Here is a 24,828-nt window from a genome sequence, read left to right as displayed (position 1 = left end):
ATGGTGAATCTTCTACGAGTGCCCGCAAATGACCTGTGTATCTTGATTGAGCAACGTCTTATGAAGGTATTCACAAAGTGGCATCGTAAGGACCCGATCCCAAGTATTTTTTTCGGCCTTCGACATAGGACCATAAGTTGAGTTTTTAATTTTTTTAAGTTTTCTGCTTTTATGGCCAATCTTCTACGAGTGCCCGCAAATGACCTATGTATCTTGATTCAGCAACGTCTTCTGAAGGTATTCACAAAGTGGCAACGTAAGGACCCGATTCCAATCAATGTTTTCGGCCTTCGACATAGGACCATAAATTGAGTTTTTAAATTTTTTAAGTTTTATTTTTTTATGACGAATCTTCTACGAGTGCCCGCAAATGACCTGTGTATCTTGATTTAGCAACGTCTTGTGAAGGTATTCAAAAAGTGGTATCGTAAGGACCCGATCCCAAGTATTTTTTTCGGCCTTCGACATAGGACCATAAGTTGAGTTTTTAAAATTTTCAAGTTTTCTGCTTTTATGGTGAATCTTCTACGAGTGCCCGCAAATGACCTGTGTATCTTGATTGAGCAACGTCTTATGAAGGTATTCACAAAGTAGCATCGTAAGGACCTGATCCCAAGTATTTTTTTCGACCTTCGACATAGGACCATAAGTTGAGTTTTTAATTTTTTTAAGTTTTCTGCTTTTATGGCGAATCTTCTACGAGTGCCCGCAAATGACCTGTGTATCTTGATTCAGCAACGTCTTCTGAAGGTATTCACAAAGTGGCAACGTAAGGACCCGATTCCAAGCAATGTTTTCGGCCTTCGACATAGGACCATAAGTTGAGTTTTTAAATTTTTTAAGTTTTATTTTTTTATGACGAATCTTCTACGAGTGCCCGCAAATGACCTGTGTATGTTAATTAAGAAACGTCTTGTGAAGGTATTCACAAAGTGGTATCGTAAGGACCCGATTCCTAGTATTTTTTTCGGCCTTCGACATAGGACCATAAGTTGAGTTTTTAATTTTTTTAAGTTTTCTGCTTTTATGGCGAATCTTCTACGAGTGTTCGCAAATGACCTATGTATCTTGATTAAACAACGTCTTCTGAAGGTATTCACAAAGTGGCATCGTAAGGACCCGATCCCAAGAATTTTTTTCGGCCTTCGACATAGGACCATAAGTTGAGTTTTTAAAATTTTCAAGTTTTCTGCTTTTATGGTGAATCTTCTACGATTGCCCACAAATGACCTGTGTATCTTGATTGAGCAACGTTTTATGAAGGTATTCACAAAGTGGCATCGTAAGGACCCGATCCCAAGTATTTTTTTCGGCCTTCGACATAGGACCATAAGTTGAGTTTTTAAATTTTTTAAGTTTTATTTTTTTATGACGAATCTTCTACGAGTGCCCGCAAATGACCTGTGTATGTTAATTAAGAAACGTCTTGTGAAGGTATTCACAAAGTGGTATCGTAAGGACCCGATTCCTAGTATTTTTTTCGGCCTTCGACATAGGACCATAAGTTGAGTTTTTAATTTTTTTAAGTTTTCTGCTTTTATGGCGAATCTTCTACGAGTGCCCGCAAATGACCTATGTATCTTGATTAAACAACGTCTTCTGAAGGTATTCACAAAGTGGCATCGTAAGGACCCGATCCCAAGAATTTTTTTCGGCCTTCGACGTAGGACCATAAGTTGAGTTTCTCATATTTTCAAGATTTTTTTTCGGCGAATCGGTTTCGAGTGCCCGCAAATGGCTTAACTATCTGCAATCAAAAAGGTCTTATGAAAGTATCCACAAAGTGGCATCGTTAGGACCTGATTCTAAGTAATTTTTTTGGCCTTCGACGTCGGATCATAAGTTGAGTTTTTAATATTTTCAAGTTTTATTTTTTTTCGGCGAATCGGTTTCGAGTGCCCGCAAATGGCTTAACTAGCTGCAATCAGCAAGGTCTTATGAAGGTATCCACAAAGTGGCATCGTTAGGACCCGATTCTAAGCAATTTTTTCGGCCTTCGACGTCGGACCATAAGTTGAGTTTTTAATATTTTCAAGTTTTATTTTCTTTCGGAGAATCGGTTTCGAGTGCCCGCAAATGGCTTAACTGTCTGCAATCAGCAAGGCTTTATGAAAGTATCCACAAAGTGGCATCGTTAGGACCCGATTCCAAGCAATTTTTTCGGCCTTCGACGTAGGACCATAAGTTGAGTTTTTCAAATTTTCAAGTTTTATTTTTTATCGACGAATCTAGTTCGAGTGCCCGCAAATGGCTTATTTGTCTGCAATCAGCAAGGTCTTCCGAAGGTATCCACAAAGTGGCATCGTTAGGACCCGATTCCAAGCAATGTTTTCGGCCTTCGACTTAGGACCATAAGTAGAATTTTTCAAATTTTCAAGTTTTATTTTTTTTCGGTGAATCTGTTTCGAGTGCCCGCAAATGGCTTAACTATCTGCAATCAGCAAGGTCTTGTGAAGGTATCCACGAAGTGGCATCGTTAGGACCCGATTCCAAGCAATGTTTTCGGCCTTCGACGTAGGACCTTAAGTTGAGTTTTTCAAATTTTAATTTTTTTTTTTTTTGGCGGATCTGTTTCGAATGCCCGCAAATGGCTTAACTATCTGCAATCAGCAAGGTCCTATGAAGGTATTCACAAAGTGGCATCTTTAGGACCCGATTCTAAGCAATTTTTTCGGCCTTCGACGTCGGACCATAAGTTGAGTTTTTAATATTTTCAAGTTTTATTTTTTGTCGGCGAATCGGTTTTGAGTGCCCGCAAATGGCTTAACTATCTGCAATTAGCAAGGTCTTATGAAGGTATCCACAAAGTGGCATCGTTAGGACCCGATTCCAAGCAATGTTTTCGGCCTTCGACGTAGGACCATAAGTTGAGTTTTTCAAATTTTCAATTTTTTTTTTCGGCGAATGTGGTTCGAGTGCCCGCAAATGGCTTAACTATCTGCAATCAGCAAGGTCTTATGAAGGTATCCACGAAGTGGCATCGTTAGGACCCGATTCCAAGCAATGTTTTCGGCCTTCGACGTAGGACCATAAGTTGAGTTTTTCAAATTTTAAAATTATTTTTTTTTCGGCGAATCTGTTTCGAGTGCCCGCAAATGGCTTAACTATCTGCAATCAGCAAGGTCTTATGAAGGTATCCACAAAGTGGCATCGTTAGGACCCGATTCCAAGCAATTTTTTCGGCCTTCGACGTAGGACCATAAGTTGAGTTTTTCAAATTTTCAAGTTTTATTTTTTATCGGCGAATCTAGTTCGAGTGCCCGCAAATGGCTTAACTGTCTGCAATCAGCAAGGTCTTATGAAGTTATGCACAAAGTGGCATCGTTAGGACCCGATTGTGTTATGAAGGTATGCACAAAATAGCATCATAAGGTCATCATGCAGGAGCGTAAGTTGAATTTTTCAAATTTTCATTTTTTTTTTGGAAAATCTAAGGAGGTCCTAACGATTCTAATATGTGAACAAACGTCAACTTATGATTATCTGTCGATTGAGATCAAAAAACTTGCAATAGGTGGTTTGGGGTGGCTAGCGTGAAGACAGCCACCCCACTTTGAAAAAAAAAAAAAAATAAAAAAATAAGGAATAGGGTCCTAACGATTCTAATATGTGAACAAACGTCAACTTATGAATACCTATCGATAGAGACCAAAAAACTCGCAAAAAGTGGTTTGGGGTGGTACAGCCACCCCACTTTGAAAAAAAATAAAAAATTGAGGAATAGGGTCCTAACGATTTTAATATGTGAACAAATGTCAACTAACGAATATCTATCGATAGAAATCAAAAAAACTTGGAAAAAGTGGTTTGGGGTGGCTAGCGTGAAGACAGCCACCCCATTTTGATTTTTAAAAAAAATGATGTTAGGATCGGGTCCTAACGATTTTACCTACTGAACAAACGTGAACTAACGATGAACTAACGATTCCGATATGCCATTTGCGGGCAAAAAAAATGGGGTGGTCAACTTCACGAGCATCTCAAAACGCGCATGTGTGGTCTATAAACACCTTGACAAGCACACAGTGAATAGGTACATTTTTCACATCACGTCCATAATATGTCGATAGCGAAACGATCGAGTCAAGCCACAGCCGTAGAGTTTGTGAAATTACTTAGGGCTTGTAGTACCTATTGCCCCTCATTAATAAGTTACCATCCCCTAATTTAAGGAAGAGGATGGAGGGATTTAATTTAATTGACGTTTAAAGTTAAGTTTATGAACAGTGCTCAGAAATCCCCGCGTAAGAGATTAAAATTTAGGTTAAGAATATTTGAAAGGTACCCTACTACTTCGTAAGAACATGGCATACGGGCATCAAAAATGGTGCCAGCACAGCAGCGCCAGTAGTGGCTTTTTACCTAAGTTACCTAACCCTCGAAGAAAAACCCTTCAATCTTACCCCATCTTACCTTACCGTATTTTTACAGAAAATTGAAAAAAAAGAACATAAGTACAAGATTTAAGGATTTCGAAAAACGAACAGAACTTTACAATTAAAATACTTACAAAATTAAAGTCCATATCAGCAATTCCCGTCAACTTTGTACAAAAATTAAAGGAAAAGTTAAATTAGTTTTTATTAATTCCTATTTTGTTACCAAGATTTTGTTGATGAATTGAGATTTTATTAAGTTTTATTTCGTCATTAAGGTTCTCTAGTATCTATATTTTCTTAATTATAATTAATAAAACTATATTTTCTTAGTTATAAATAACAATTATCCTGTATATATCTTACGAAAGTCGAATTATATTACTAAATGTTGGTAACAAAATAGGATCAATTAAAATTTGCTGACGTGGCATTGTACAAAGTTGACGGGAATTGCTGATATGCGTCATACTCGTATTCAATAGTATCCATAACCTTCCCGTTATCGTCATAAAGTTTAGTGTTAGTCATAATAGTGGTTTCTTGTTCCCAGGTTACCGTAGGTCATCATGTCAAGCACAAAGCCATACGTCACCATCACAGAGCAGCCTGCGGGCAAGTCACAGAGGTAACATATATGATATGACATATGAGTTATGACCTATACTATGTGTTTCAATAATTTTGGTCCATATAGGGTGTTTAGGTAGTTTGGCGAGGACAGCCAAACTACCTAAACATCCTATATGGACCAAAATTATTAGGGGATTGACGCAGCATCTATTGCGGACAAACCAGGTTTCACACCCGTACAGTAATGTCAGTAATACGGCCTTAAGAATGGAATTGAAGATCATCACTTTATGTCTGAATCACCGCTTTACCCTTATTATGATTTGTAATTCTGAAATATTCTTACTTAAAGTCCAGCAATTTTCAAGAAATTGATGAATAATCTTTCAGGTTCCGGTATTTAAGCGAAGTAGATGGTGCTCGGTCCGTGGGTTCGATCCCGGGCGTGAACAGCACGTCGGAGCGCAGGACTTACCCCACCATCCGCGTCCACGGGCACAAGGGGCCTTTCGTGGTGTTACTGTCGCTGCTCAACCCCCACAACAATTTGTAGGTACCAACAAAGAGCATTGATCCACTACGCGTACCAACAGTAATTGATATCCGTTTTCATAAGTATAGTATAATCCACAAACACCATCCGCGTACACGGGCACAAAAGACTGTTCGACGTATTAGTGTCGCTGCTCAACCCCCACAACAACATGAAGGTACCAGCAGTTACTGATAGCCCTTTTCAGAAGCACAGTATAAAACGCCATACCTACGCAGTACGCGTGCACGGGCACAAAGGGTCGTTCGTGGTGTTACTGTCGCTACCCCCACAACAACTTGTATGTACCAATAGTTACTGAAAACTATTTTTATTCGGTAGAGACCTAGAGACCTCAGAGCATTAAATCTGTGGTAGAGACGTTTTATGGGTTTTGATTACGACATAATAATCATAGTTTATATTTCGAAAATGTTATACATAGTGTCGATTTTCGTAAAGGTATAAAGAAGACTAACAGTATTGAATTACTAGTTTGGTGTTTGGACCGTAAATGAAAGATTCGTGTCAGGAATATGACGATATGATGTGTCATTGATAAATTCGCCATGCACTTTTGCAGCTGATAGTACAAAACGGTGTCCGTAAACATCTAAATATATAAAAGAAGAAGCTGACTGACTGACTGACTGACTGACTGACTGACTGACTGACATATCAACGCACAGCCGAAACCGCTGGTCCTAGAGATTTCAAATTTGGCACGTAGGTTCCTTATATAGTGTAGAGGAGCACTAAGAAAGGATTTTCCAAAATTCACCTCCTAAGGGGGTCGAATGGGGGTTCAAAGTTTGTATGGGGAAACAAGATTAGTTTGACTATTTTATTCGAAACTTCACAGGAAGATTCCTTAAGACATATGATTGAATACGTGTTTCAGGTTTTTTGAAAATTTAACCCCTAAAAGGGTGAAAAGGGGTGATAAAGTAAAAAAATCAATATGGGTATCGTTTTTATGGTTTATCGGGTCGCTGATCACGATAAATACAACGTTTTAAAAATCTAATGAGGCGGAAGTGAAATATCATCTCCTCTGTTGTGGTGCAAAAGGGTTTAAATATCAAAAAAATATATTGACTGACGGACATATCAAAGCACAGCCGAAACCACTGGTCCTAGAGATTTTAAACTTGGCACGTAGGTTCCTTATGTAGTGTAGAGGAGCGCTAAGAAAGGATTTTCCAAAATTCACCTCCTAAGGGGTCACATGGGGGTTCAAAGTTTGTATGGGGAAACAAGATTAGTTTGACTATTTTATTCGAAACTTCACAGGAAGATTCCTTAAGACATATGACTTAATACGTGTTTCAGATTTTTTGAAAATTTTACCCCTAAAAGGGTCAAAAGGGGTTAATAAAGTCAAAAAACCAATATGGGTATCGTTTTTATGGTTTATCGGGTCGCTGATCACGATAAATACAACGTTTTTTAAATCTAACGAGGCGGAAGTGAAATACCTTCTCCCCTGTTGTGGTGCAATGGGGTTTAAATATAAAAAAATATATAGACTGACGGACATATCAACGCACAGCTGAAACCGCTGGTCCTAGAGATGTCAAATTTGGCACGTTGGTTCCTTATATAGTGTAAAGGAGCACTAAGAAAGGATTTTTCAAAATTCGCCTCCTAAGGGGGTCAAATGGGGGTTCAAAGTTTGTATGGGGAAACAATGTTAGTTTCACTGTTTTATGCGAAACTTCACAGGAGGATTGCTAAAGACATATGACTAAGTACGTGTTTCAAGTTTTTTAAAAATGTACCATTTAAAAGGGTGAAAAGGGGTGATAATGTCAAAAAACCAATATGGGTATCGTTTTTATGGTTTATCGGGTCGCTGATCACGATAAATACAACGTTTTTAAAATCTGACGTGGCGGAAGTGAAATACCTTTTCCCCTGTTGTGGTGCAATGGGGTTTAAATATCGAAAATAGCCATATGGATTTCTTTTTTATGTTTACTTCTGGTTCAAGAGATTTCAAATTACACGTAAGTTCCTTAGAAGAGCACTAAGAAAGGATATTTCAAAATTCACCGCCTAACATGATAATTTGACAGGGACAGGAACAGGGACGGGGCGGGGCGGGGCGGGACGGGACGAGACGGGAGGGGACGAGCCGGAACAGGGATAAGGGTAGGGATAGGGATAGGTATAGTAATAGGGATAGGGATAGGGATAGGGATAGAAATAGGGATAGAAATAGGGATAGGGGAGGGACGGGGACGGGGAATATATATGGTAAGCGTGTTCAGTGGATACATGTAATAGAAGTATAATGCCCCGCTGCACCTTAATCGAAATAATTGCGGACAAATGTACCTACATAGAAACCTACGGATCCAAATGAAAATCTTATTTTTTGTAAACGTTTGAATAAGAATACTTTTATTACGCGGGCGAAGCCGCGGGTAAAAGCTAGTATCAAATAAATCTCATATCATATCTAGCGCGAAAATATTCAGCAGTAGAAGAGCCAGTTATCGTAGTCACACTGTGTCGCGTGTGATAGAGCTATTCACTTATTTAATTAACTCGGGCATGCGGGCACGGTGGAATTCCCAAACGATCCCAACTCATGGCCGCATTGCCTCAGCGATCCAGCGTACGTATCCAGAAGTACAGACGCTTGCGATAATATCGTTATCGTAGGTAGTTATCTCTATCGCTCTTCAGTATTGGCGCTACAGAGCCAGACTAAGTTTATCGGTCGACGTATAATAGGGTCAACTATTGTCATTTCGGCTAGGCTAGCTGTATAGATATGAGACGTCGTCGTTTTGGAGGAGATGTTAACGGTGGAAGATCCGACATTTTGCGTGGAAGCAGGTCAGGATCTCGAGATCGCAGAAATTGGTTACAATGCCGCGAAGTATGTTGTAGGTGAGCAGTAGGTATAGCAGTGCAACTCGGCTGTTGGGTTGGTAGGGGCCGCCGGGAAACGGGCGCGTAGGTATGGGACTAGGCAGGTACTTAGACTGGAACATTTTTATTAAGTGCTTATCGTGGTAAGCGGAACATTTACATAATTAGATATTGGGACAAAGATACGCTTTACTTCGTAGAAAAACACTAAGGTATTATATATTAGGTATGTGTTCATATTAGGTACACGGGGTACGGTAGAGGGTCGGTAAAAGATAGAGTAGGTCTAGTCAAGTCTATTCGGTATAAAACCAATAAAACGATGACGATTAACTTATCAAGCAAGGTGCGTAACCAACGTTCCAAAGGTTCTGTGTCGAACGAAGAACAATTCCACATATTTGCAAGGGGCGCTACGTCGAACCACTCGAACCCAAACTAAAGTCGGATTCCGTTTCAAGAAATACCAGTATATTTTAACTTTTTAGGTACCTACCTATTTACAATTTGACTTTTTTTTTTATTAAGTAGAATATTTATTATATTTAATGGTTTGTTTCTAAACGGACGTATTAGAGAGATACAAAAAATTTCGTTATTGTAGCGCAAGCGATTGACACTTTGGCTAGGCGAGTGGGTCTAATTAATCGTTTGAATCGGTGTATGTACTTCTTTGCAAGAGCACCGTCACCCATTAGTCCGTTTTCACATTATACAATCCGATATCGGATGTCGGAAGGATTTCAATGGAAAATTCCAAGATGGCGCCTGTAATGTATAGGATATCGGTCTGACATCCGATATCGGATCGGATAATGTGAAAACGCACTTATTAGGTACCTACATCTCCTAATCAAAGCTTACGTTACAATACGATACCGCATTGTAGATTGTACACACCTTAAAAATTAATGATGAATGCGTGACAGACTCAACTAAAACAATGGCAAGGAAAATGCATGGAAACATTTGGATTGTCATACCTAAATTTACAATGACTTAGTCTCATCAATCTCGAGGAAATAAAAATTAAAGTCAATTTAAATTTTAACTTCGAAAACACAACTATGTACCTACCTACATAAATATGTACATACATTATAATACACACCTATAAATACTTAAATACAGGAACAAATACCAAAAAATACGTACTAACTCTCTTAAAAACTTCGAGTGTGGAAGTGAAAAACGAGCAAAAAACTTTAGACATTTTATGGAACTTGCGAGTTTTTTTTACCATAGTAAGTAAAATAAATCCAAACACACAGGTGGTAAATTCTTTATTGCTAGATTTACTTTTAACTTTTGAACGTTATTTTGATATTCAAATTAGATACAGTGGATAAAATGCTGCTGGTATTAAAGGACAAACAGTTCCGATGTGAGGGGAAAAATAAAAAACACTAAATTGATTAAATTGAACGTGATATTCAAATTAGATACAGTAGCTGCAGGCAGAAGTTATGTAACATTCACGTCACAGAAAACTCATAAACATTTAATTATTAATATTAACGCATGTTAATTACGCAAATCAAAACAGACTGACATCACTACATAATTCTCGGAAAACTGGATAGGTTAGGTAGCGTTCATGCATATAAGGCACTCGTAGTTTTTAAGCGGTTGTAGTGTAATGTAACTAGTAATAAGAGACACTTATTTTCGCACAGCCCAAACTTAACCTACGATTACATATGGGAGATATTGTCTACAAAGTTACTGAAAAGTGACCAAACCCTCTACTGAAGGGAGATTTGTTCCAGGAAATGAATAGTTAATTAATGGTCTACAAACATTCATGAAATATAAATACTCACCCTTGATACTGTCATAATCAATCTATTGTACCATATCATCATCATCAATCTTGGTCTTGCACCGAATACATTTGCCCATGTTCTTTCCAGAGTACATCCCCACAGCATCACCGGATCGGATCCGCGGTACACATGCAACCATGGCGTGATCTTCGTCATCTCAGACGAACCTGAGGTAGTCTTCAAAAACATAGGAATTCTGTGTGTTAAGGGGAAAACCGAGAAAGACGTTAAATCAGCGTTAAAATCCCGCAAGGAGATGAATATTGACCCTTTTGGAGGTAAGTTAAATTACCTACAGCGGGTGATAGACGTATGAGCAAGTACGCGTACCTACTTATGGCTCGACGACCTTTTTCGATTGTGTGTCACCGTAAGTACGCGTACTTTAAAACCGCCGCGCATAGTTGTCGGCGATCCAACCGGTTTGAAATCTTTACGTACGCGTACTTGCTCGTCGTACGTCTATCACCCGCTGTAGGTATTTTTTTTTTGCACAAGCAATTTAATTAACTTAAATCGACTTAAATATAATTATTAAAATGTTATTGTTTCTTTTTATAAAATAATCATCAGTCTCACGAGGGAGTCTAGGGTATGCTTAGACAACTGTTTTATAAAATGTTGAATGTACATACTTAATGTTAAACCTCAAAACCGATGATGCATCTGATTCTGATAGCAACTGTACAATCTACTATTTCTTACAGCCGGATTCATGCACATATATGACCATCGCCAAATCAATTTCACGGCAGTCGTCTTTGCTTCCAAGTGTTTCTGCCAGGACCGAACTGGACTCCAGCCGACCGCATGGACTTATTGAAATACGACAGGGGTCTGGCTCCTGTCGCGTCGGATGTCGTGTACGACGCGAAGAAACTAAACGACCTGAAGATTGTCCACGTTACAAGCCATGCTGGGCCCTTGACAGGAGGGGCCGAAATGACTTTGCTGTGTGATAAGGTAGGCATTTAAATAGAACTAAGAATCGTTAATTCTGCTATAGTAATCAGCGAGAGCGAACAACCGAAGTTACCGAAGGGAGTTGAGCAGTTGAGGGCAAACCCCAAGGCGTAAGAAGAACCCTACGCCCCAGAGCGCGCCCCCAACTCATCCGACCTAACTGAGGGAGCTGGCGCACATCAGCTGAGTACTATGCTTGGCTTCTTCCTCTCCGTCTACGCGACGTCTTCTGACGCAACCTCTCAGATGACTCATTTTATAAAAATATCATTTCACTAAAGATAGTTTAAGCGTATTGATTTTTATTATATAATTTCCATGTTTTCAGTACACTGGGCAGAACCCGGACGTGGTGTTCGACGACGGACGTGGGTGGTCGCAGACAGCCACAGCCAAGATTTACCACAAGCAGCTGGCTATTGTGTTCACGGCACCTCCCTACCGGGAAGACCGAGACCCCAGAAGTCCTGATTACCTTCAGGTAACTACAGGAACCTTTAATTAAAACGGTTCTCTGATAGGATTTTAAAATGGGCACCAATATAATTACATATTTTATGGGATATACAATTATTCATTAGGATTGAATGTGAATAAGACGCGACGTGTTGCCTGTCTATTATAAAAGACGCGTTGTACTATAATTTATTTAATTTAAGTTTTAGTTAAGTTATTTTTTTTTAAAGCGGGTGTGCACTCGTTATACTTACTACCTAACATTTTATTTCTGTTTTAGTTATATTTCTCTAAAGTAAAATGTATAATTTCTTTGAGAAAATAAAGATCTATAAACCTAATAATGTGATTAACTGAACTCATTATGTAACTTTTGAGTAACAATAATGGATAAGCTTTCAGTTGCCAACAATTTAACACATAGTCCCCGTGGGAGCCCATGGCGGCGCCTAGATTCGGACCACACTCCACCCAGCCCCTCTTGGTGCCTGGGCCGAGTCTAGAATTTGACCACCTGAACCCTTCTGGGTACAAATCTGTACTTACCTTGGAACGCAGATTTAAGTGAGAGAGGGAAAGACATTTTATGCTGACCGACACCGGACCCAGGTCAGCAGGCACGCCCGTCTATTACAGAATTTATGTCAGAGCCTATGAAACATATCTAAATCTGCTATTTGGATAATATAACTTAGGTAATTTAGGTATCCATCAGAAATAAAACAGGTATACATTCAAGCACATTCCTTACCTTTTTGAAACACTGACGAACATTCTTATTGATTGATAGGTGCAGGTGTACCTGCAGCAATGTACCGATCGCGGCGTGCTACGCAGTCAACCCGCCACCGTGAAGTATGTCTTCTCTGAGAATAACAGCCAGCTTCAGTTTCCTAAGCCGCCTCGTAAGTATTACCGTATTTATTATTTTATAGTTCTGATATGATACTAACTTGTGACGCTGCGCAGCGGTACTCTTACACCCTTTTACTGTCGTTACTATTAACGGTATCCCTTCGCACGTAGCCTCTTTTTTCGACACAAGGCAAGGGTTAAATTGAGAGCAATTAAGAAAAAGTTCTTAATATTCTCCTATTTTCTTCCTGCATTTGCAACAGTTACAATCAAATCATTAGTTACGGCAACGGTTGGCAGCCATATAGCGACAGCAGCAGTGGTAGTGTGCTTGTTAAATATTATAATTATGGATCATATCAGATACAAGTATTGTACCGTTCAAGCCATTGACGTCAAGTTTGGCAACAGTCGGGCTAGAGAAGAGTGTTCTCTGCACATGATTCAAATCGCTGGATACCTGCTCTCAAATAAAGCCTCAACATTGCTAATTAATAGGTGGCAGTCTTATTGTGAGCCAAAAAACGCTACATTTTAAAAACTCCGTCTACTGCTAATGCAAGTGCTATCAATTGCCATTCTTGCCGGGAGTGCCGGGTTTATTAGAGCCTGGCCATCGAATCGTGATTCTGAAGTGTAACCGCATATAAAAATAATAATTTTCAAATTATGGACATACCTTCGCTATTCCTCTACCATCAGAGCGGTAATCACTTATCATTCTTATCAATCAAAAACATAAAAGAGGGAAAATTAAATGGAAGGAGAGGGAGAGGAAGACCAAGCAAGAGTTATATGAGCCAAGCAATAATATGTTATATGACCATGTCACGGCCGTATCGTGTCAGGACAATAAAAGACTGGCTACCGGTCGATTAAAGTGTAGACAATTTCATCAATCTTCACCGACAAGAGCTCTTATATAGACAAAGAGGATCGAGTATTATAGAGAGTTACTGTCAAAGTAAAATGTGTAATCACAGTGCTTAGACTGCCATCTCTCGACAACATCAGTTTTAACAATTTGCCCATATTCTTAGCTTCATATGTTTTAAAATGTCAAATATTAATATTAGCGCCATCTAGCTGAGGGTACCCCAAAGGTGTAATGCCATCTAGGCCACCGTACCTTTTTCTGTATGGTACTGAGGTACGTTTTTTATCTTAGACTTTATCTGTCTATACGGAGTTATATATGTCTTTGATATAGAATTATAAAACAGGGGTAAATGCGCGCAATATTTTTGTATGTCAGACTTATCAGTATCACGTCGTCGCCGTGGTTAGTAATATTGTATTTATAATACGTACCGTTCGTTCGTGTTACCTAGCGCGGTGTGACGAGTCCTTTCGCTTAGTGTTTTTGTTATGTCACAGCACCAGTGACAAAAAAATAAGGGTTTGTGATCCTCTTCATGAAGCCAAGCGCTACGGGCGTCGTCAAAAACAAGTTAAGTAACCTAATAAACGATTTTTCCTATTGATTACTCATTATTATTTGTGGTTTTGTTTGTGCTTTGTTTTTCATTTTTTTTTAATTTAATGTTTAAGATGCAAGATGGTGAATGGTGATGGAACTTTACTAACAATGGCGGCAACATACGCATTTCTAAAAGATACTTGGTGTCGCTGTCGTTGGTCTGCATTTGTGGAATTGACCTGCCGTCCAACAAGGGGCAATGCAACAATAAGTGTATTGTTCAAATAACAAACCATACTCGTACTTGGTCAATTCATGATTCGGTGGCCGGCCTCAGTTCACGATACGATGTAACTAACATAATCTGATTGTTAGGAAATAAAAAATATTGTTAATCAAATCGACTCTTAGTTCATTAATAATACAATTCTTCCTCAAACATACATAAGGGTATATATTTTATATCACATAAAGCTTTATCGACTAAGTGGCTATATAGGTACAAAATGAATGTATTCTTTGAAACTAGTTGATACGCAAACCAAATTTTTATTTTTTATTTCAGAATTGGAGAAGCCAAGGATATCGTTGAAGCAAATAAGAATGCACCGGCAGTCTTCCAGTAGCCCTGAAGACATCCACCAAAAACGAGGGCGCAACTCTAATGAAGACCCCATCATCTTGCAGAATATCAAGTCAGATCATAATGCGTCTGGCCAGACTGATATCAACGGGAGAGCTGACGCGATACCTTTATTTGACCCAGATAATCCAGAATTATTAACAGAGGAATGGATTTGCAAAATTGATCATCTCGGTTTCAAATATAATTGGACGGACACAGTGAAAGCCTTTTACATGCAAAAGAGGTTAACTGGAATAGCTAAAGATTGGCTCTCATCAATACGTCACAGTGATAGTTTGACCTGGTCCGAATGGAAAAACAAATTGTTACAAGCTTTTCCTCCACGAAGAATGAGCTACCTGGATCTATTGCATTGGAGGTCGAAAATGATAATTGAAGATAAAAATAAAATAAAAGCGAACAGTGTCCATGAGTTAAATGCCAAAAGAGCATACGCTTGTCTTATTGAAGGTTGGCCGTTACAAATGAGAACTCCAGCTCATTGGGGCCACTACGATGACGGGTACGATACGCACCTCTCTTTACATCCTGATCACTTATACCTCGCAGATAGACCAGACTCTCGAAATAACGCTCCGCAGCCGCAGGTTCGACCGATAAATCTTAATAAAGCTGATCATAAGTTCAGCATGAACAGATATGACGCGCTCAGTCCAGATGAAGAAAGGAGAGGATCTTGTTGCTGTAATGATGATAAGCCTTGTGTTATAAGTCGTTGTTCAACAATCAGGCAAAATGAAATGAGACCATCGTGTATCATTCAACGCAATCAAATACCTCTAGAGAGAAGCTGGCATCAGCCGTGTTCCACATTGACGTCTAGCTCCTCCTCGCCGTCAATAGCAAACCCGGCACCGGATTACTCGAACGATCAGGTAAAGAATCCTTTTTATGATTTTTAACCCCTACGGGCTAAGGGAGAGTTGTGGTTGTGTGCCCAGACTAGAAATATCGATTATGGGTAACGGGAAAAAAAGTATAAGTAACACAAATCTACAGTATGAGAGCCACTAAGTTATATTTAATTGAGTGGAGCTATTAACATTTACACTATTTAACCCAATTTGGGAATTTTAAGAACTTTCATGAATAATCGACTCCCCTTTCCGGCTCAGGGCCTGGGCTGCGCTCCCTCTGAGTACAAAGCTGTATTTTTGGTTTCTTCAGACCGTCCAAATGGGTCTCTACATAGGTATATCTAGGTATGCATTGCATTTACTACTTACATATTTATGTATCTAAATAATAATATTTTTTGTTTCAGGACTCAGGGGAGCCGAAGAATCTGACTGTATGACATTAGTTAATCTAAATCGAAGTTTGATGTTTATGTTATATTATTGTGCTTACAATACTGTAATTACAAACCAAACCAGAATGCAAGCTATGGGTTATATGGGTAGAATCCCATGGTAATGAGAAGTACAGATACAACGAATACGCAAGAACGATAGTGGCTGGTAACAAAATCTGACTTTGAAAATGTAATCTTCTGTCACACGTCTTTATTTCAATTCTGTATTTGTTAATATTATTAAATTGAGATATTGTGGGGTACTGCCAATACTTAGTTATCAGTTCCTACCACAATGTTTGTTTTTCACAACTGAAAAATAAAATAGGAAATAAAGACTTGGTTATAGTACCTACCAAGTGAAAATAAACCTGATATATTGACAGGGTAGGCCATGAAATAGTAGAACTATAATTTGAATATGGTTCCTATGTAGGGTTCGTTTTCATATAACAGTTTTATATTATGTTAGGTATAATAATGGTTTAATAAATAATATTGATAATCCTTCAGTCATTAAATATAAATGAACAAGTTAGTTTAATACTGTAAGGGCCACTTGCACCAACGAAAATCGAGGTTTAACCCGAGGGTTAACCCACTATTTTATATGGAATTTGACAGATGACAGCCCACTAACCCTGAGTTAAGTGGTTGGTGCAAGTGGGCCTAATTATATTAGAGTCAGAAAAGCTATAACAGCACTGGCAGCGATTTTGATAGCAGTCTCTAAAATTAAGGTTTGTTGCAATACAGTAGGTCAGTGGTTCCTCACCGTATGTAATTAAATTACCTTCTAAGGGGTAAACTATTATACATATACGGAGGTGAATTAGCTCATGATAAATGAGGCCAAATGAATTTGTGATAACATTGTCAATTTGATTACCTATTTCTTCTTCATATCCGCTTAGTTACCTAGTTAACTGAAATGGGCTCCCCTATATGGTATTATCTCATTATCTGCTAAGTTTGGAATAGTAGGTACCTATGTAGTTCCTACTTTCTGGTTCTACCTTTAACTAGGTAATATTGTAATACAGTAAGTTATTTGTTTGCTTAAAAGTCCTGAATACTTTAACCTTCGAAGTGAAAAATTTGATGTAGTTAACTGTTTTTCACTACTTAAGTATAGCAATAGCAATAAGACAATTAGTCAAAATACCTATAGGTGATAAAATAGACGCTACCTATGTACCTACTAATAAAACGAGCGAAACAAGCCCATCACTGGGTTAATTATACATGTATAAAGAATTAAGATGACAAACTTCCTTGGCTGAAACCCTTGCATATGTATACACCGTGTTTCACTTAACACTAAAAACCTGAAAACCGTTTGTTCAGAATCGAGAGTAGAATCGATTGAGCTATATCTTGATGGGGGTAATATTTTTATTTAAATTAGTATTATTCGTTATTTTTAACCGCCTTCCAAATCTCAAAGGAAGGGGTTATCAAGTCGTCTGTATGTTTTTTTTTTTTTTAATGTTTGTTCCTCGATATCTCCGTCGTTACTAGACCGATTTTGAAAAAAAAATTTTTTATTGAATGTATATGCATACAGATTGGTCCCATTTTTCTCAGAACCCAGTTCTGATGATGGGATCCTGGAGAAATCGAGGGAACTCCTCAAATCTGAAAGGCATACATATGGTGATTTTTGTGTTTTTAATGGAACGGCATGCATTTACGTACGGAACAGTGACATTTGGTGCAGTGGAACTCCTGATGATGGTCAGAATGGAACTCCTCAAATCTGAACGGCACACTTATAGTGACTTTGGTATTTTTATAAGAACAGCATGCACTTACGTCCAGAACAGTGATATTTGGTGCAGTGGAATTGCTGATGATGGTCAGAACGGAACTCCTCAAATCTGAACGGCACACTTATATTGACTTTGGTATTTTTATAAGAACAGCATGCACTTACGTCCAGAACAGTGACATTTGGTGCAGTGGAACTGCTGATGAAGAGTGAGCCGCCCCTGGTTAGAGTTCCGTTCTGATAATCATTCTCATGTGTAAGTAGATACTTCAGAATCATCCAGATTTCAAAATTGGTTCAGAAATGACGGAGATATCGAATAACAAACATTAAAAAATATACAGACGAATTGATAACATAATCCAACATTTGAAAGTATTTATCACCAGAACCCCAAAGAAGGCGGTTTTTTTTTTCTTAAAAATTATTTATGTGCCTATTCTATTGTATTCGTAATACAACATTGTGTATATCGCATTGCTAGAGGTTGTTTACCTTTTTCAGTATTTGGGGGTATTAATACTGGCTGGTTACTTGGACGATTATTTTTTCCGCTACGAGTTTGACGTTGTTTGTCAGTTTAATCTTAATGTTTATCATAAGTCATAACAAATTGAACTCGTACCTAATTACAACCTTGTCATTTTGAATATTGGGTTTAAATTTGCTTACTGCGATTACCTAGCCAATTTGAAGTTTACTGTGATAAAGCTTTAAAGTGTTTTACAGTGACATCTTAGCTGTCTATTGGTAAACCTTATGTCGTTGCTGTAACGTGCACAAATAAATAGTTTAATGGTTTATGATGGTAGTTAGCAATTATTTTATTGAGTGTAGAGCTAAAAGTCAAGTAGAGCTGCACAGAAAATTAAAAATTCAATTTAAAAAAAAAAGTAACCATCAGATTAAAAGATGAATACTCTAGATGAGTTTAGAAAAATAAAAATCAGTTGGGGTGTCTGAGGTTTTGAGTGATACCGGAAACACGTTGTATGTATAAATTCCAGTTGTATAAAGTACATTATTAGAAATTAGTAATCATATGTATATGAAAACAATATGATGTGTAAATATATATTTATTGAATAGATATACTCTGGTGCTTATTTATAATATCAAAAAATGATTTTTGGAATAAAACTAAGTCTGATGTTTAATACAAAAGCTTATCATTTTAACAAATCTCTTTCGTCCCCTATCGGTCTCTTCTTATAAAAACACAATAAAATAATCGAACACGGTGCCGTCGTGTTTCATTTATGAATCGTTTGTGTGTAAATAGTTTTTTCATATTCAATTGATTATAAGTACCTATGAAACTAACGAAGGTTGAAGACTAGAGATAGGGATAAACCCATCGGTATAACCCATTTCGGTACCTAATCTGCTGATGGAATGGAGCAACCCCAATTTTCGTAAGTTGATTACCTACCTATTTATGTACCTCTTCAAAAAGTATGAAAAAGACCATAAGATGTCATTGAATCTTATTATTATCATTAATTAAACAAATATTTATTAATTAAATAAATATTCAAGGGCAATTGAACGTTACAAGATTTTTCATTATCAATCCCTTGGGGTGGCGGCCGGTCGACTCCCGGCCGATTACGTCAATCAAATTTGATTAATTAGAATAAAATCCAAATTCCAATTACTCAAAAATCAGTCTGGCACCCGAGGAGAGATCCGATGTTTATTTAAGGCGGCTAGCTACTCACACACCTGCCGTCGGAGCAATTCCGGTCGCCCTGCGGTTGGACCAATTTTGGCTGATCTCTACACCCGCGCCTGCCGTTCAGTGTGCAAGTGAATCAAGTGATAAGGTAACGGACCCAATCATGAACAGTTTAAGAAAAATTTTCGCCTCTTTTCGATATTTCACTGATAAATGTAAAAATTCTACCGCTAAGCGTGTTAAATCTTGAATGTACTATCCTTCTTTTACATTTCAAGCGTATTGCAGAATGGATACTCCTATTGGTTTCTTCATAGTTAACAAACTAAAAATAGGTGTTTTTTCTCCAATTATGGACGGTAGTTCTCCAGTAATGGATCCCCCATTATGGACAGTGAAATAAGTTTAAAATTTTACTTTTAAAGCCAACTGATACTCAATGAGTCAATATTATATACATATAAATACAATTAGTTTGAGTTATTTTAACATAGGATTGTTTCTTGTAAATTTTGGTTTTGTAAATTGTTCCTTGTCCATCATAGGAGGTAGGCAGTTTTTCGGTTCCAGTAATGGACACTCGCAAAATAACGCCATTTCTTTATATGTTTTGAGCAACAAACTAGTATGTTTTATACCTTATCTCATGCTTAATGCAGTAAGTAAAACGCATTCAAGTTTACACCGAGTATTATTTTTTTATTATTTTATACATGAACTCAACTCTCTTAGCAACATTACTAAGAATTAGTCTTGATATTTTTTTCAGCAAACTGATGAATTTTATCTTGTCGCCAAATCCTTCAGAAATAACCGAATTAATTGAAACTTCAAAATGAAACAGCTCTACAACTCTAGTTTATGGTACATAGCTGTCAGTTTTTAGAAACTAATTTTAGATACTTATTTTTAAGGATTTGTGTTTTTTTGTCCATTATGGCATCACCGTCCATTATGGGGTACTTCACCTTAGTCCCGCTGAACGCACGTCTATGAGAATTCCTCCTGTACTGTCAATACACCAAAGTTTGGCATAGCCTTGGCACTTTCTGTTGTGTTACTGATTCTAAATGTTGATATTCGTATCGCTTTCGTGTTCTCGACATATTTCAAACATTAATTAGTAAGTTTGACTTCGCATATTGCGGTTAAAAATTGTTTGTTGTTTTTATCCCACATGTGTCTATCAATTATTCGTGTCCAAATTTCTTGCAAACGCCCCGTACACACCTGGAGGCGGAGCGTAGAGAACGAGATGAGGGAATATGGACTGAGCTGGAACGAGGCCAACGCAGTGGCTCAAGATAGACAGGCGTGGAAGGATCTTGTGGAGGCCCTGTGCACCTATGGGGTGCCTTAGGACATTCAACAACAACAATAAATTTCTTGCTCCTTCTCCATTGTGACCTCCACTTCGCTCGGTTGTCGCCAATGAACTGATTATGGAATTGGCCCAATCGTGCAATACACGCAGCAATCCGGCAGGGCGGTTGGTTGGTAATACAGTCACCGGCATAAATAAGTGATGATTTCAGTACCTGGTCGCTGTTAATTGTTTGACATTTCGTATGACATTTCAAACAAGACGTTAATGTGACAAGGTATAGAAATCATCACATATTTATGCTGGTGACTGTTACAACCTAGGGAGCAAGGAAGTGTTTGCGCTCCTGCCGGCCTGCCGTAGGCCCAATCTAGGAAATTGCTCCTGCTTGCCTACACACATGGCAATTAAGGAGGCAATTAAGGGTCATCCCCACCCTAACACCCTAGATTGCTCCCGCGGCAGGTGTGCGAGTAGCTGGCTTTAGTTGTGAAGGCCACAGAGTTCGTTATGTGGTAAGCGCGACCGACAAAAATGCGCGTGCCCATGGAAGCAGGTACTTATGTTCGTGAATTTCTTCTCAACCTCGATATTCGAATGATGAATTCTTCGTGAAAGGCCTCAATATTGCTAATTACCTAAGTCATTAAATTTTCGCAAACGTGGTGTACTGTGATCCAAAAAACACTACGGCATTTAAAAATCTCTCAGATTGAAGCTACTCACCTAAAACAAAAAGATTCGAGACCGAGAGAGAGATAAGTTAAGGAACTTTAACCTCACCTCCAGTGTCTTCAATCTTCATATTGCAAAATCCAAAATAGTCCGGTAAGGTGGGTTTATATTCAAATTATTCGCAATTAGGCACCTATGTTTTCTACACGCTCCGTCAATTAAATATGTAGGTAGGTATAAATTAATGTTGGACAGAAACCAGCAACTGTGCTAGTTTACTGACCTACCTATATCACAATAGATACCTAAGCCTGCGTAAATGTATAACTGTAACTTATTTCCAAATTGTATCTTTTTGTCATTAAAAAGTGGGAAACTTGTGTATGTAAAGTCAATGCGGCTAATTTGATTTACAGGCAAATCTATGAGCTTATTTTTTACTTTGTTCAACCATTCATTACCATCTATGTGCTGCACCCACAATGCATCGCTACATAAGGTGGATCCACACAGAGCGAGAGGCGCCTCACGTCACGAGGCAAAGTCCTGGAAGGGCAAACGGCTAAATAGATGTCTATCAATGAAACTTTTTGTATGAAAAACTTCTATAATGACTGATTTCATCCCCTTGACTCAAAATCAAGAATATAGTTTATTCATGTAGGCCTAATTACAAGCTCTTATTACATACATCATAATCTTAATCATTCTTAAATAATTATTAATTTGTTTTTCAGCTGCGGGCTATCTTGCTAACATATACGCAAAAAACAAAAGGATATCCAAAAGCAGCACCAAGACAAGTGATCCTTGCGCGATGCCAAGTAGTAAGTTACATTGTCACAAACACATGCAAGGTGCCTACGAGGAACTTGAATGAATTCAATTGAACCCTGCAATCCCTGCATCCAGTCCAGGGACGTATTTACAGGCCCCGCCCGGTATCATAATTATATTTTAACCTAAATAAGATAAAAATATGATAGAATACATTTGTTAAAATTCCTCGTGGGCACGTGTTTATAGTTTATAATATAAAATATAATAAATAATTATAGTTTTTTGTTTATATAATGCCTTTAATATTAATATCCACACTTTGTCTTGAAGGCAGCCTTTGTATGGCACAGCTAACCACTATATTGTTTCTTAAACAGTTTTATCATTGTGTTTAATTTAGTAGAAGGCCACAGAAGCTTTTAAATCAAATATGTTATCTACATAAAAGGGGAGGATGTCGTACCTAAAATATTGTATACCTATACATAATTTGATTCCATCATCAAATACCTACTCGTATATTAATTTAACAAATTGTCTTGTTTTAAGCGTCAACTCAGAATACTCAGATGCCGCCATTTTCTCCATACCAGAATACCAAGATGTCTTACGCCAGTTACCAGGTAGGTACCTATTTTTTATTATTGTTGCAGCTAACTACTTGTTGTGTGTTAATTTCGTACTGAATATAAAATATATTTGTTTTGGCTGTTGTAATAATAGGCATAAAGCTTAATTTACCCCGCCTACTTAATTTACTACGATGTTTTATTTTATGCGGCGATTGCCGTAAGAGATATATAGCACAATGCATGTAGATATGCATAATAATATGTATAGCGATAACTAATTCGCACACGGAAGCGACATGTGGATCCGGGTTAATATCCAACGTGAACGCCGCGTTTTTTAACCGACCTTGGTGCGTAGGGGTAGGGTTCAATACCTAAAACATTTTTTACTGTAGCTCGACTGCTGAATATTTTGACTTCTGAGTACCTACATATCTTTACATGAATATTGAATTAAATAAATATTTTAAAACAGACAAGTATGAATGTGTATATTATGTTTTTCAGGAATATAGTCCACCTGTCTTCGACGCATTTAACGGACATGGACAATACCTTAACAATGGCAACAGCTACAGACAGCTTAATGCAAGCAACATACCAGATGATATCTCTAATATAAATAACAGCCAAAGAAATAACATGGCATTATGTAACACGAAAGGTATACACGGAAATAACACGATCTCTAATATACAATATAGAGTGGACACTCCTACAGCTAATCCACACAGAGCTACGGTACTGCCTGAAGCAAATATTGCACCAGGATCATACACATTTTCGGCACGAATTCCGCCAGGCACAAAAGTTAAACGATCTGTCTCCGAGCACAATCGTGGCAAGCACGACTCTGACGAACTGTCGCCAAAACGTGAGAAAATAATGACACCTGATTACGAGTATCTGGCTTGTGATGCAAATAACCAGTTCCATGATTCCAACTTCCCAATAGAAAACGAAGAACTCCCAACGTCAGGAGAAGAAAGGGTAATCCAAACATTAATCAATGATCCGCTTTCCAAGGATATTTTCGACAAAATTTTCATGGATCTGTATACAGCAGAAGCGTGGTATCAGAATACTTTAGATCAGAATAATATTGGTAATAGTATACAAAATGACGAAGTATCAATTAATAACAATTACAATTTAAATCAAAATGTTTTACCGCATAATGTTAGCAATACCGTAAACATTAATGATCATAGTTCTCTACACAATGTCGGAGAAATAGATTTTGAGAATGCCTTATCTGCAGACTTAAAACGCGGACTGAACGTAAGCGAATAATAATAATATAATAAGCGTTTGGGGATCAACATATTCATGTGGGTATTTCTTAAAAATCTTACATTTACTGAAAACATTAGAAAACAACGCGTAGTTTAATAAAGATGAATTTATTTGAGACGGTACGGATGTGAAACATATGTTTAGGTACTAATTTCTTAGTGAACTAAGAAATTAAAACTTAGGAAACTTTGAGTAAGTACTTTATTACAAGCTGAACCCTTTCTCGATGCAGGTGCTATTGATGTCGACCGTATTTACTCGACTAATGAGCTGGTTGGCAAATAACCTTAAATTAATCTTTGAATTACGATATTACTAACTGCAGTATTAAGTGATTGAAACCACCCATGGTACTCTTTAGGTTATTAGCCCTGCATACATTTACAATGAACGATCAAACCGATTCGACGCGTCGCTAATGGACGTAGTTTCATAAGAAATGCAAAAGGCGAATTTTGATTCGACTCGGCGAGCTTAGTCAGGCTTAAGTTCAGTTATAGTTTGTCTAGCTCTACCGTGAATACTTTTTATTCTTTTTATTGCTACTTAGTGTGATGAAAAACACTGCGTGTAATGACTACAAAACTTTAAATAAACTATTACTTCAGGTTATTGAGCGACTGAAATTTTGATGGCGGACTTCGGATTGCTGAGACAGTGAACTAGTATGTAGTAAGTACCTATTCATATTATGCTATTATTGTAAAATTCTTTTTGTGATTTCAAGCGAATGGTATTGCGTTAGTCACAAAGAATATATTTATTACAACTCTTTTTATCTAATTTTTATTATTTATTTTTTCTTGGCTACAAATTATGTAAATACGTATATTGACGCAGATGCCGCTTTGTAGTCCACAGAACCGAATCGCACGCATCGGCTGCATCGCATTTATATTTAGTATTAT

General features: G+C 37.8%; 1 protein-coding gene across 2 annotated transcripts; it reads left to right on the top strand.

Annotated features, from left to right (window-relative positions):
• Window positions 1–5,372: 5,372 nt before the first annotated feature.
• On the top strand, window positions 5,373–24,175 carry LOC125226147 (probable protein kinase DDB_G0277539). 2 transcript variants are annotated; one of them, XM_048130053.1, is made up of 8 exons: window positions 5,373–5,502; window positions 10,278–10,468; window positions 10,898–11,153; window positions 11,482–11,634; window positions 12,400–12,514; window positions 22,010–22,099; window positions 22,602–22,675; window positions 23,132–24,175. In XM_048130053.1, the coding sequence occupies exons 3-8, from the start codon at window positions 11,001–11,003 to the stop codon at window positions 23,915–23,917; spliced, it is 1,371 nt and encodes a 456-aa protein (XP_047986010.1). In that variant the 5' UTR covers window positions 5,373–5,502; window positions 10,278–10,468; window positions 10,898–11,000; the 3' UTR covers window positions 23,918–24,175. The 2 variants fall into 2 exon arrangements, with proteins under 2 accessions (XP_047986010.1, XP_047986001.1); XM_048130044.1 differs by lacking the exons at window positions 22,010–22,099; window positions 22,602–22,675; window positions 23,132–24,175 and adding exons at window positions 14,450–15,405; window positions 15,795–17,241.
• Window positions 24,176–24,828: the final 653 nt, after the last annotated feature.

This window comes from Leguminivora glycinivorella, chromosome 1, assembly GCF_023078275.1.
Source record: "Leguminivora glycinivorella isolate SPB_JAAS2020 chromosome 1, LegGlyc_1.1, whole genome shotgun sequence".
NCBI classification, from domain to species: domain Eukaryota; kingdom Metazoa; phylum Arthropoda; class Insecta; order Lepidoptera; family Tortricidae; genus Leguminivora; species Leguminivora glycinivorella.
Note: the sequence above shows the minus strand (reverse complement) of the source record. Positions and strands in the feature narration are given on the sequence as shown.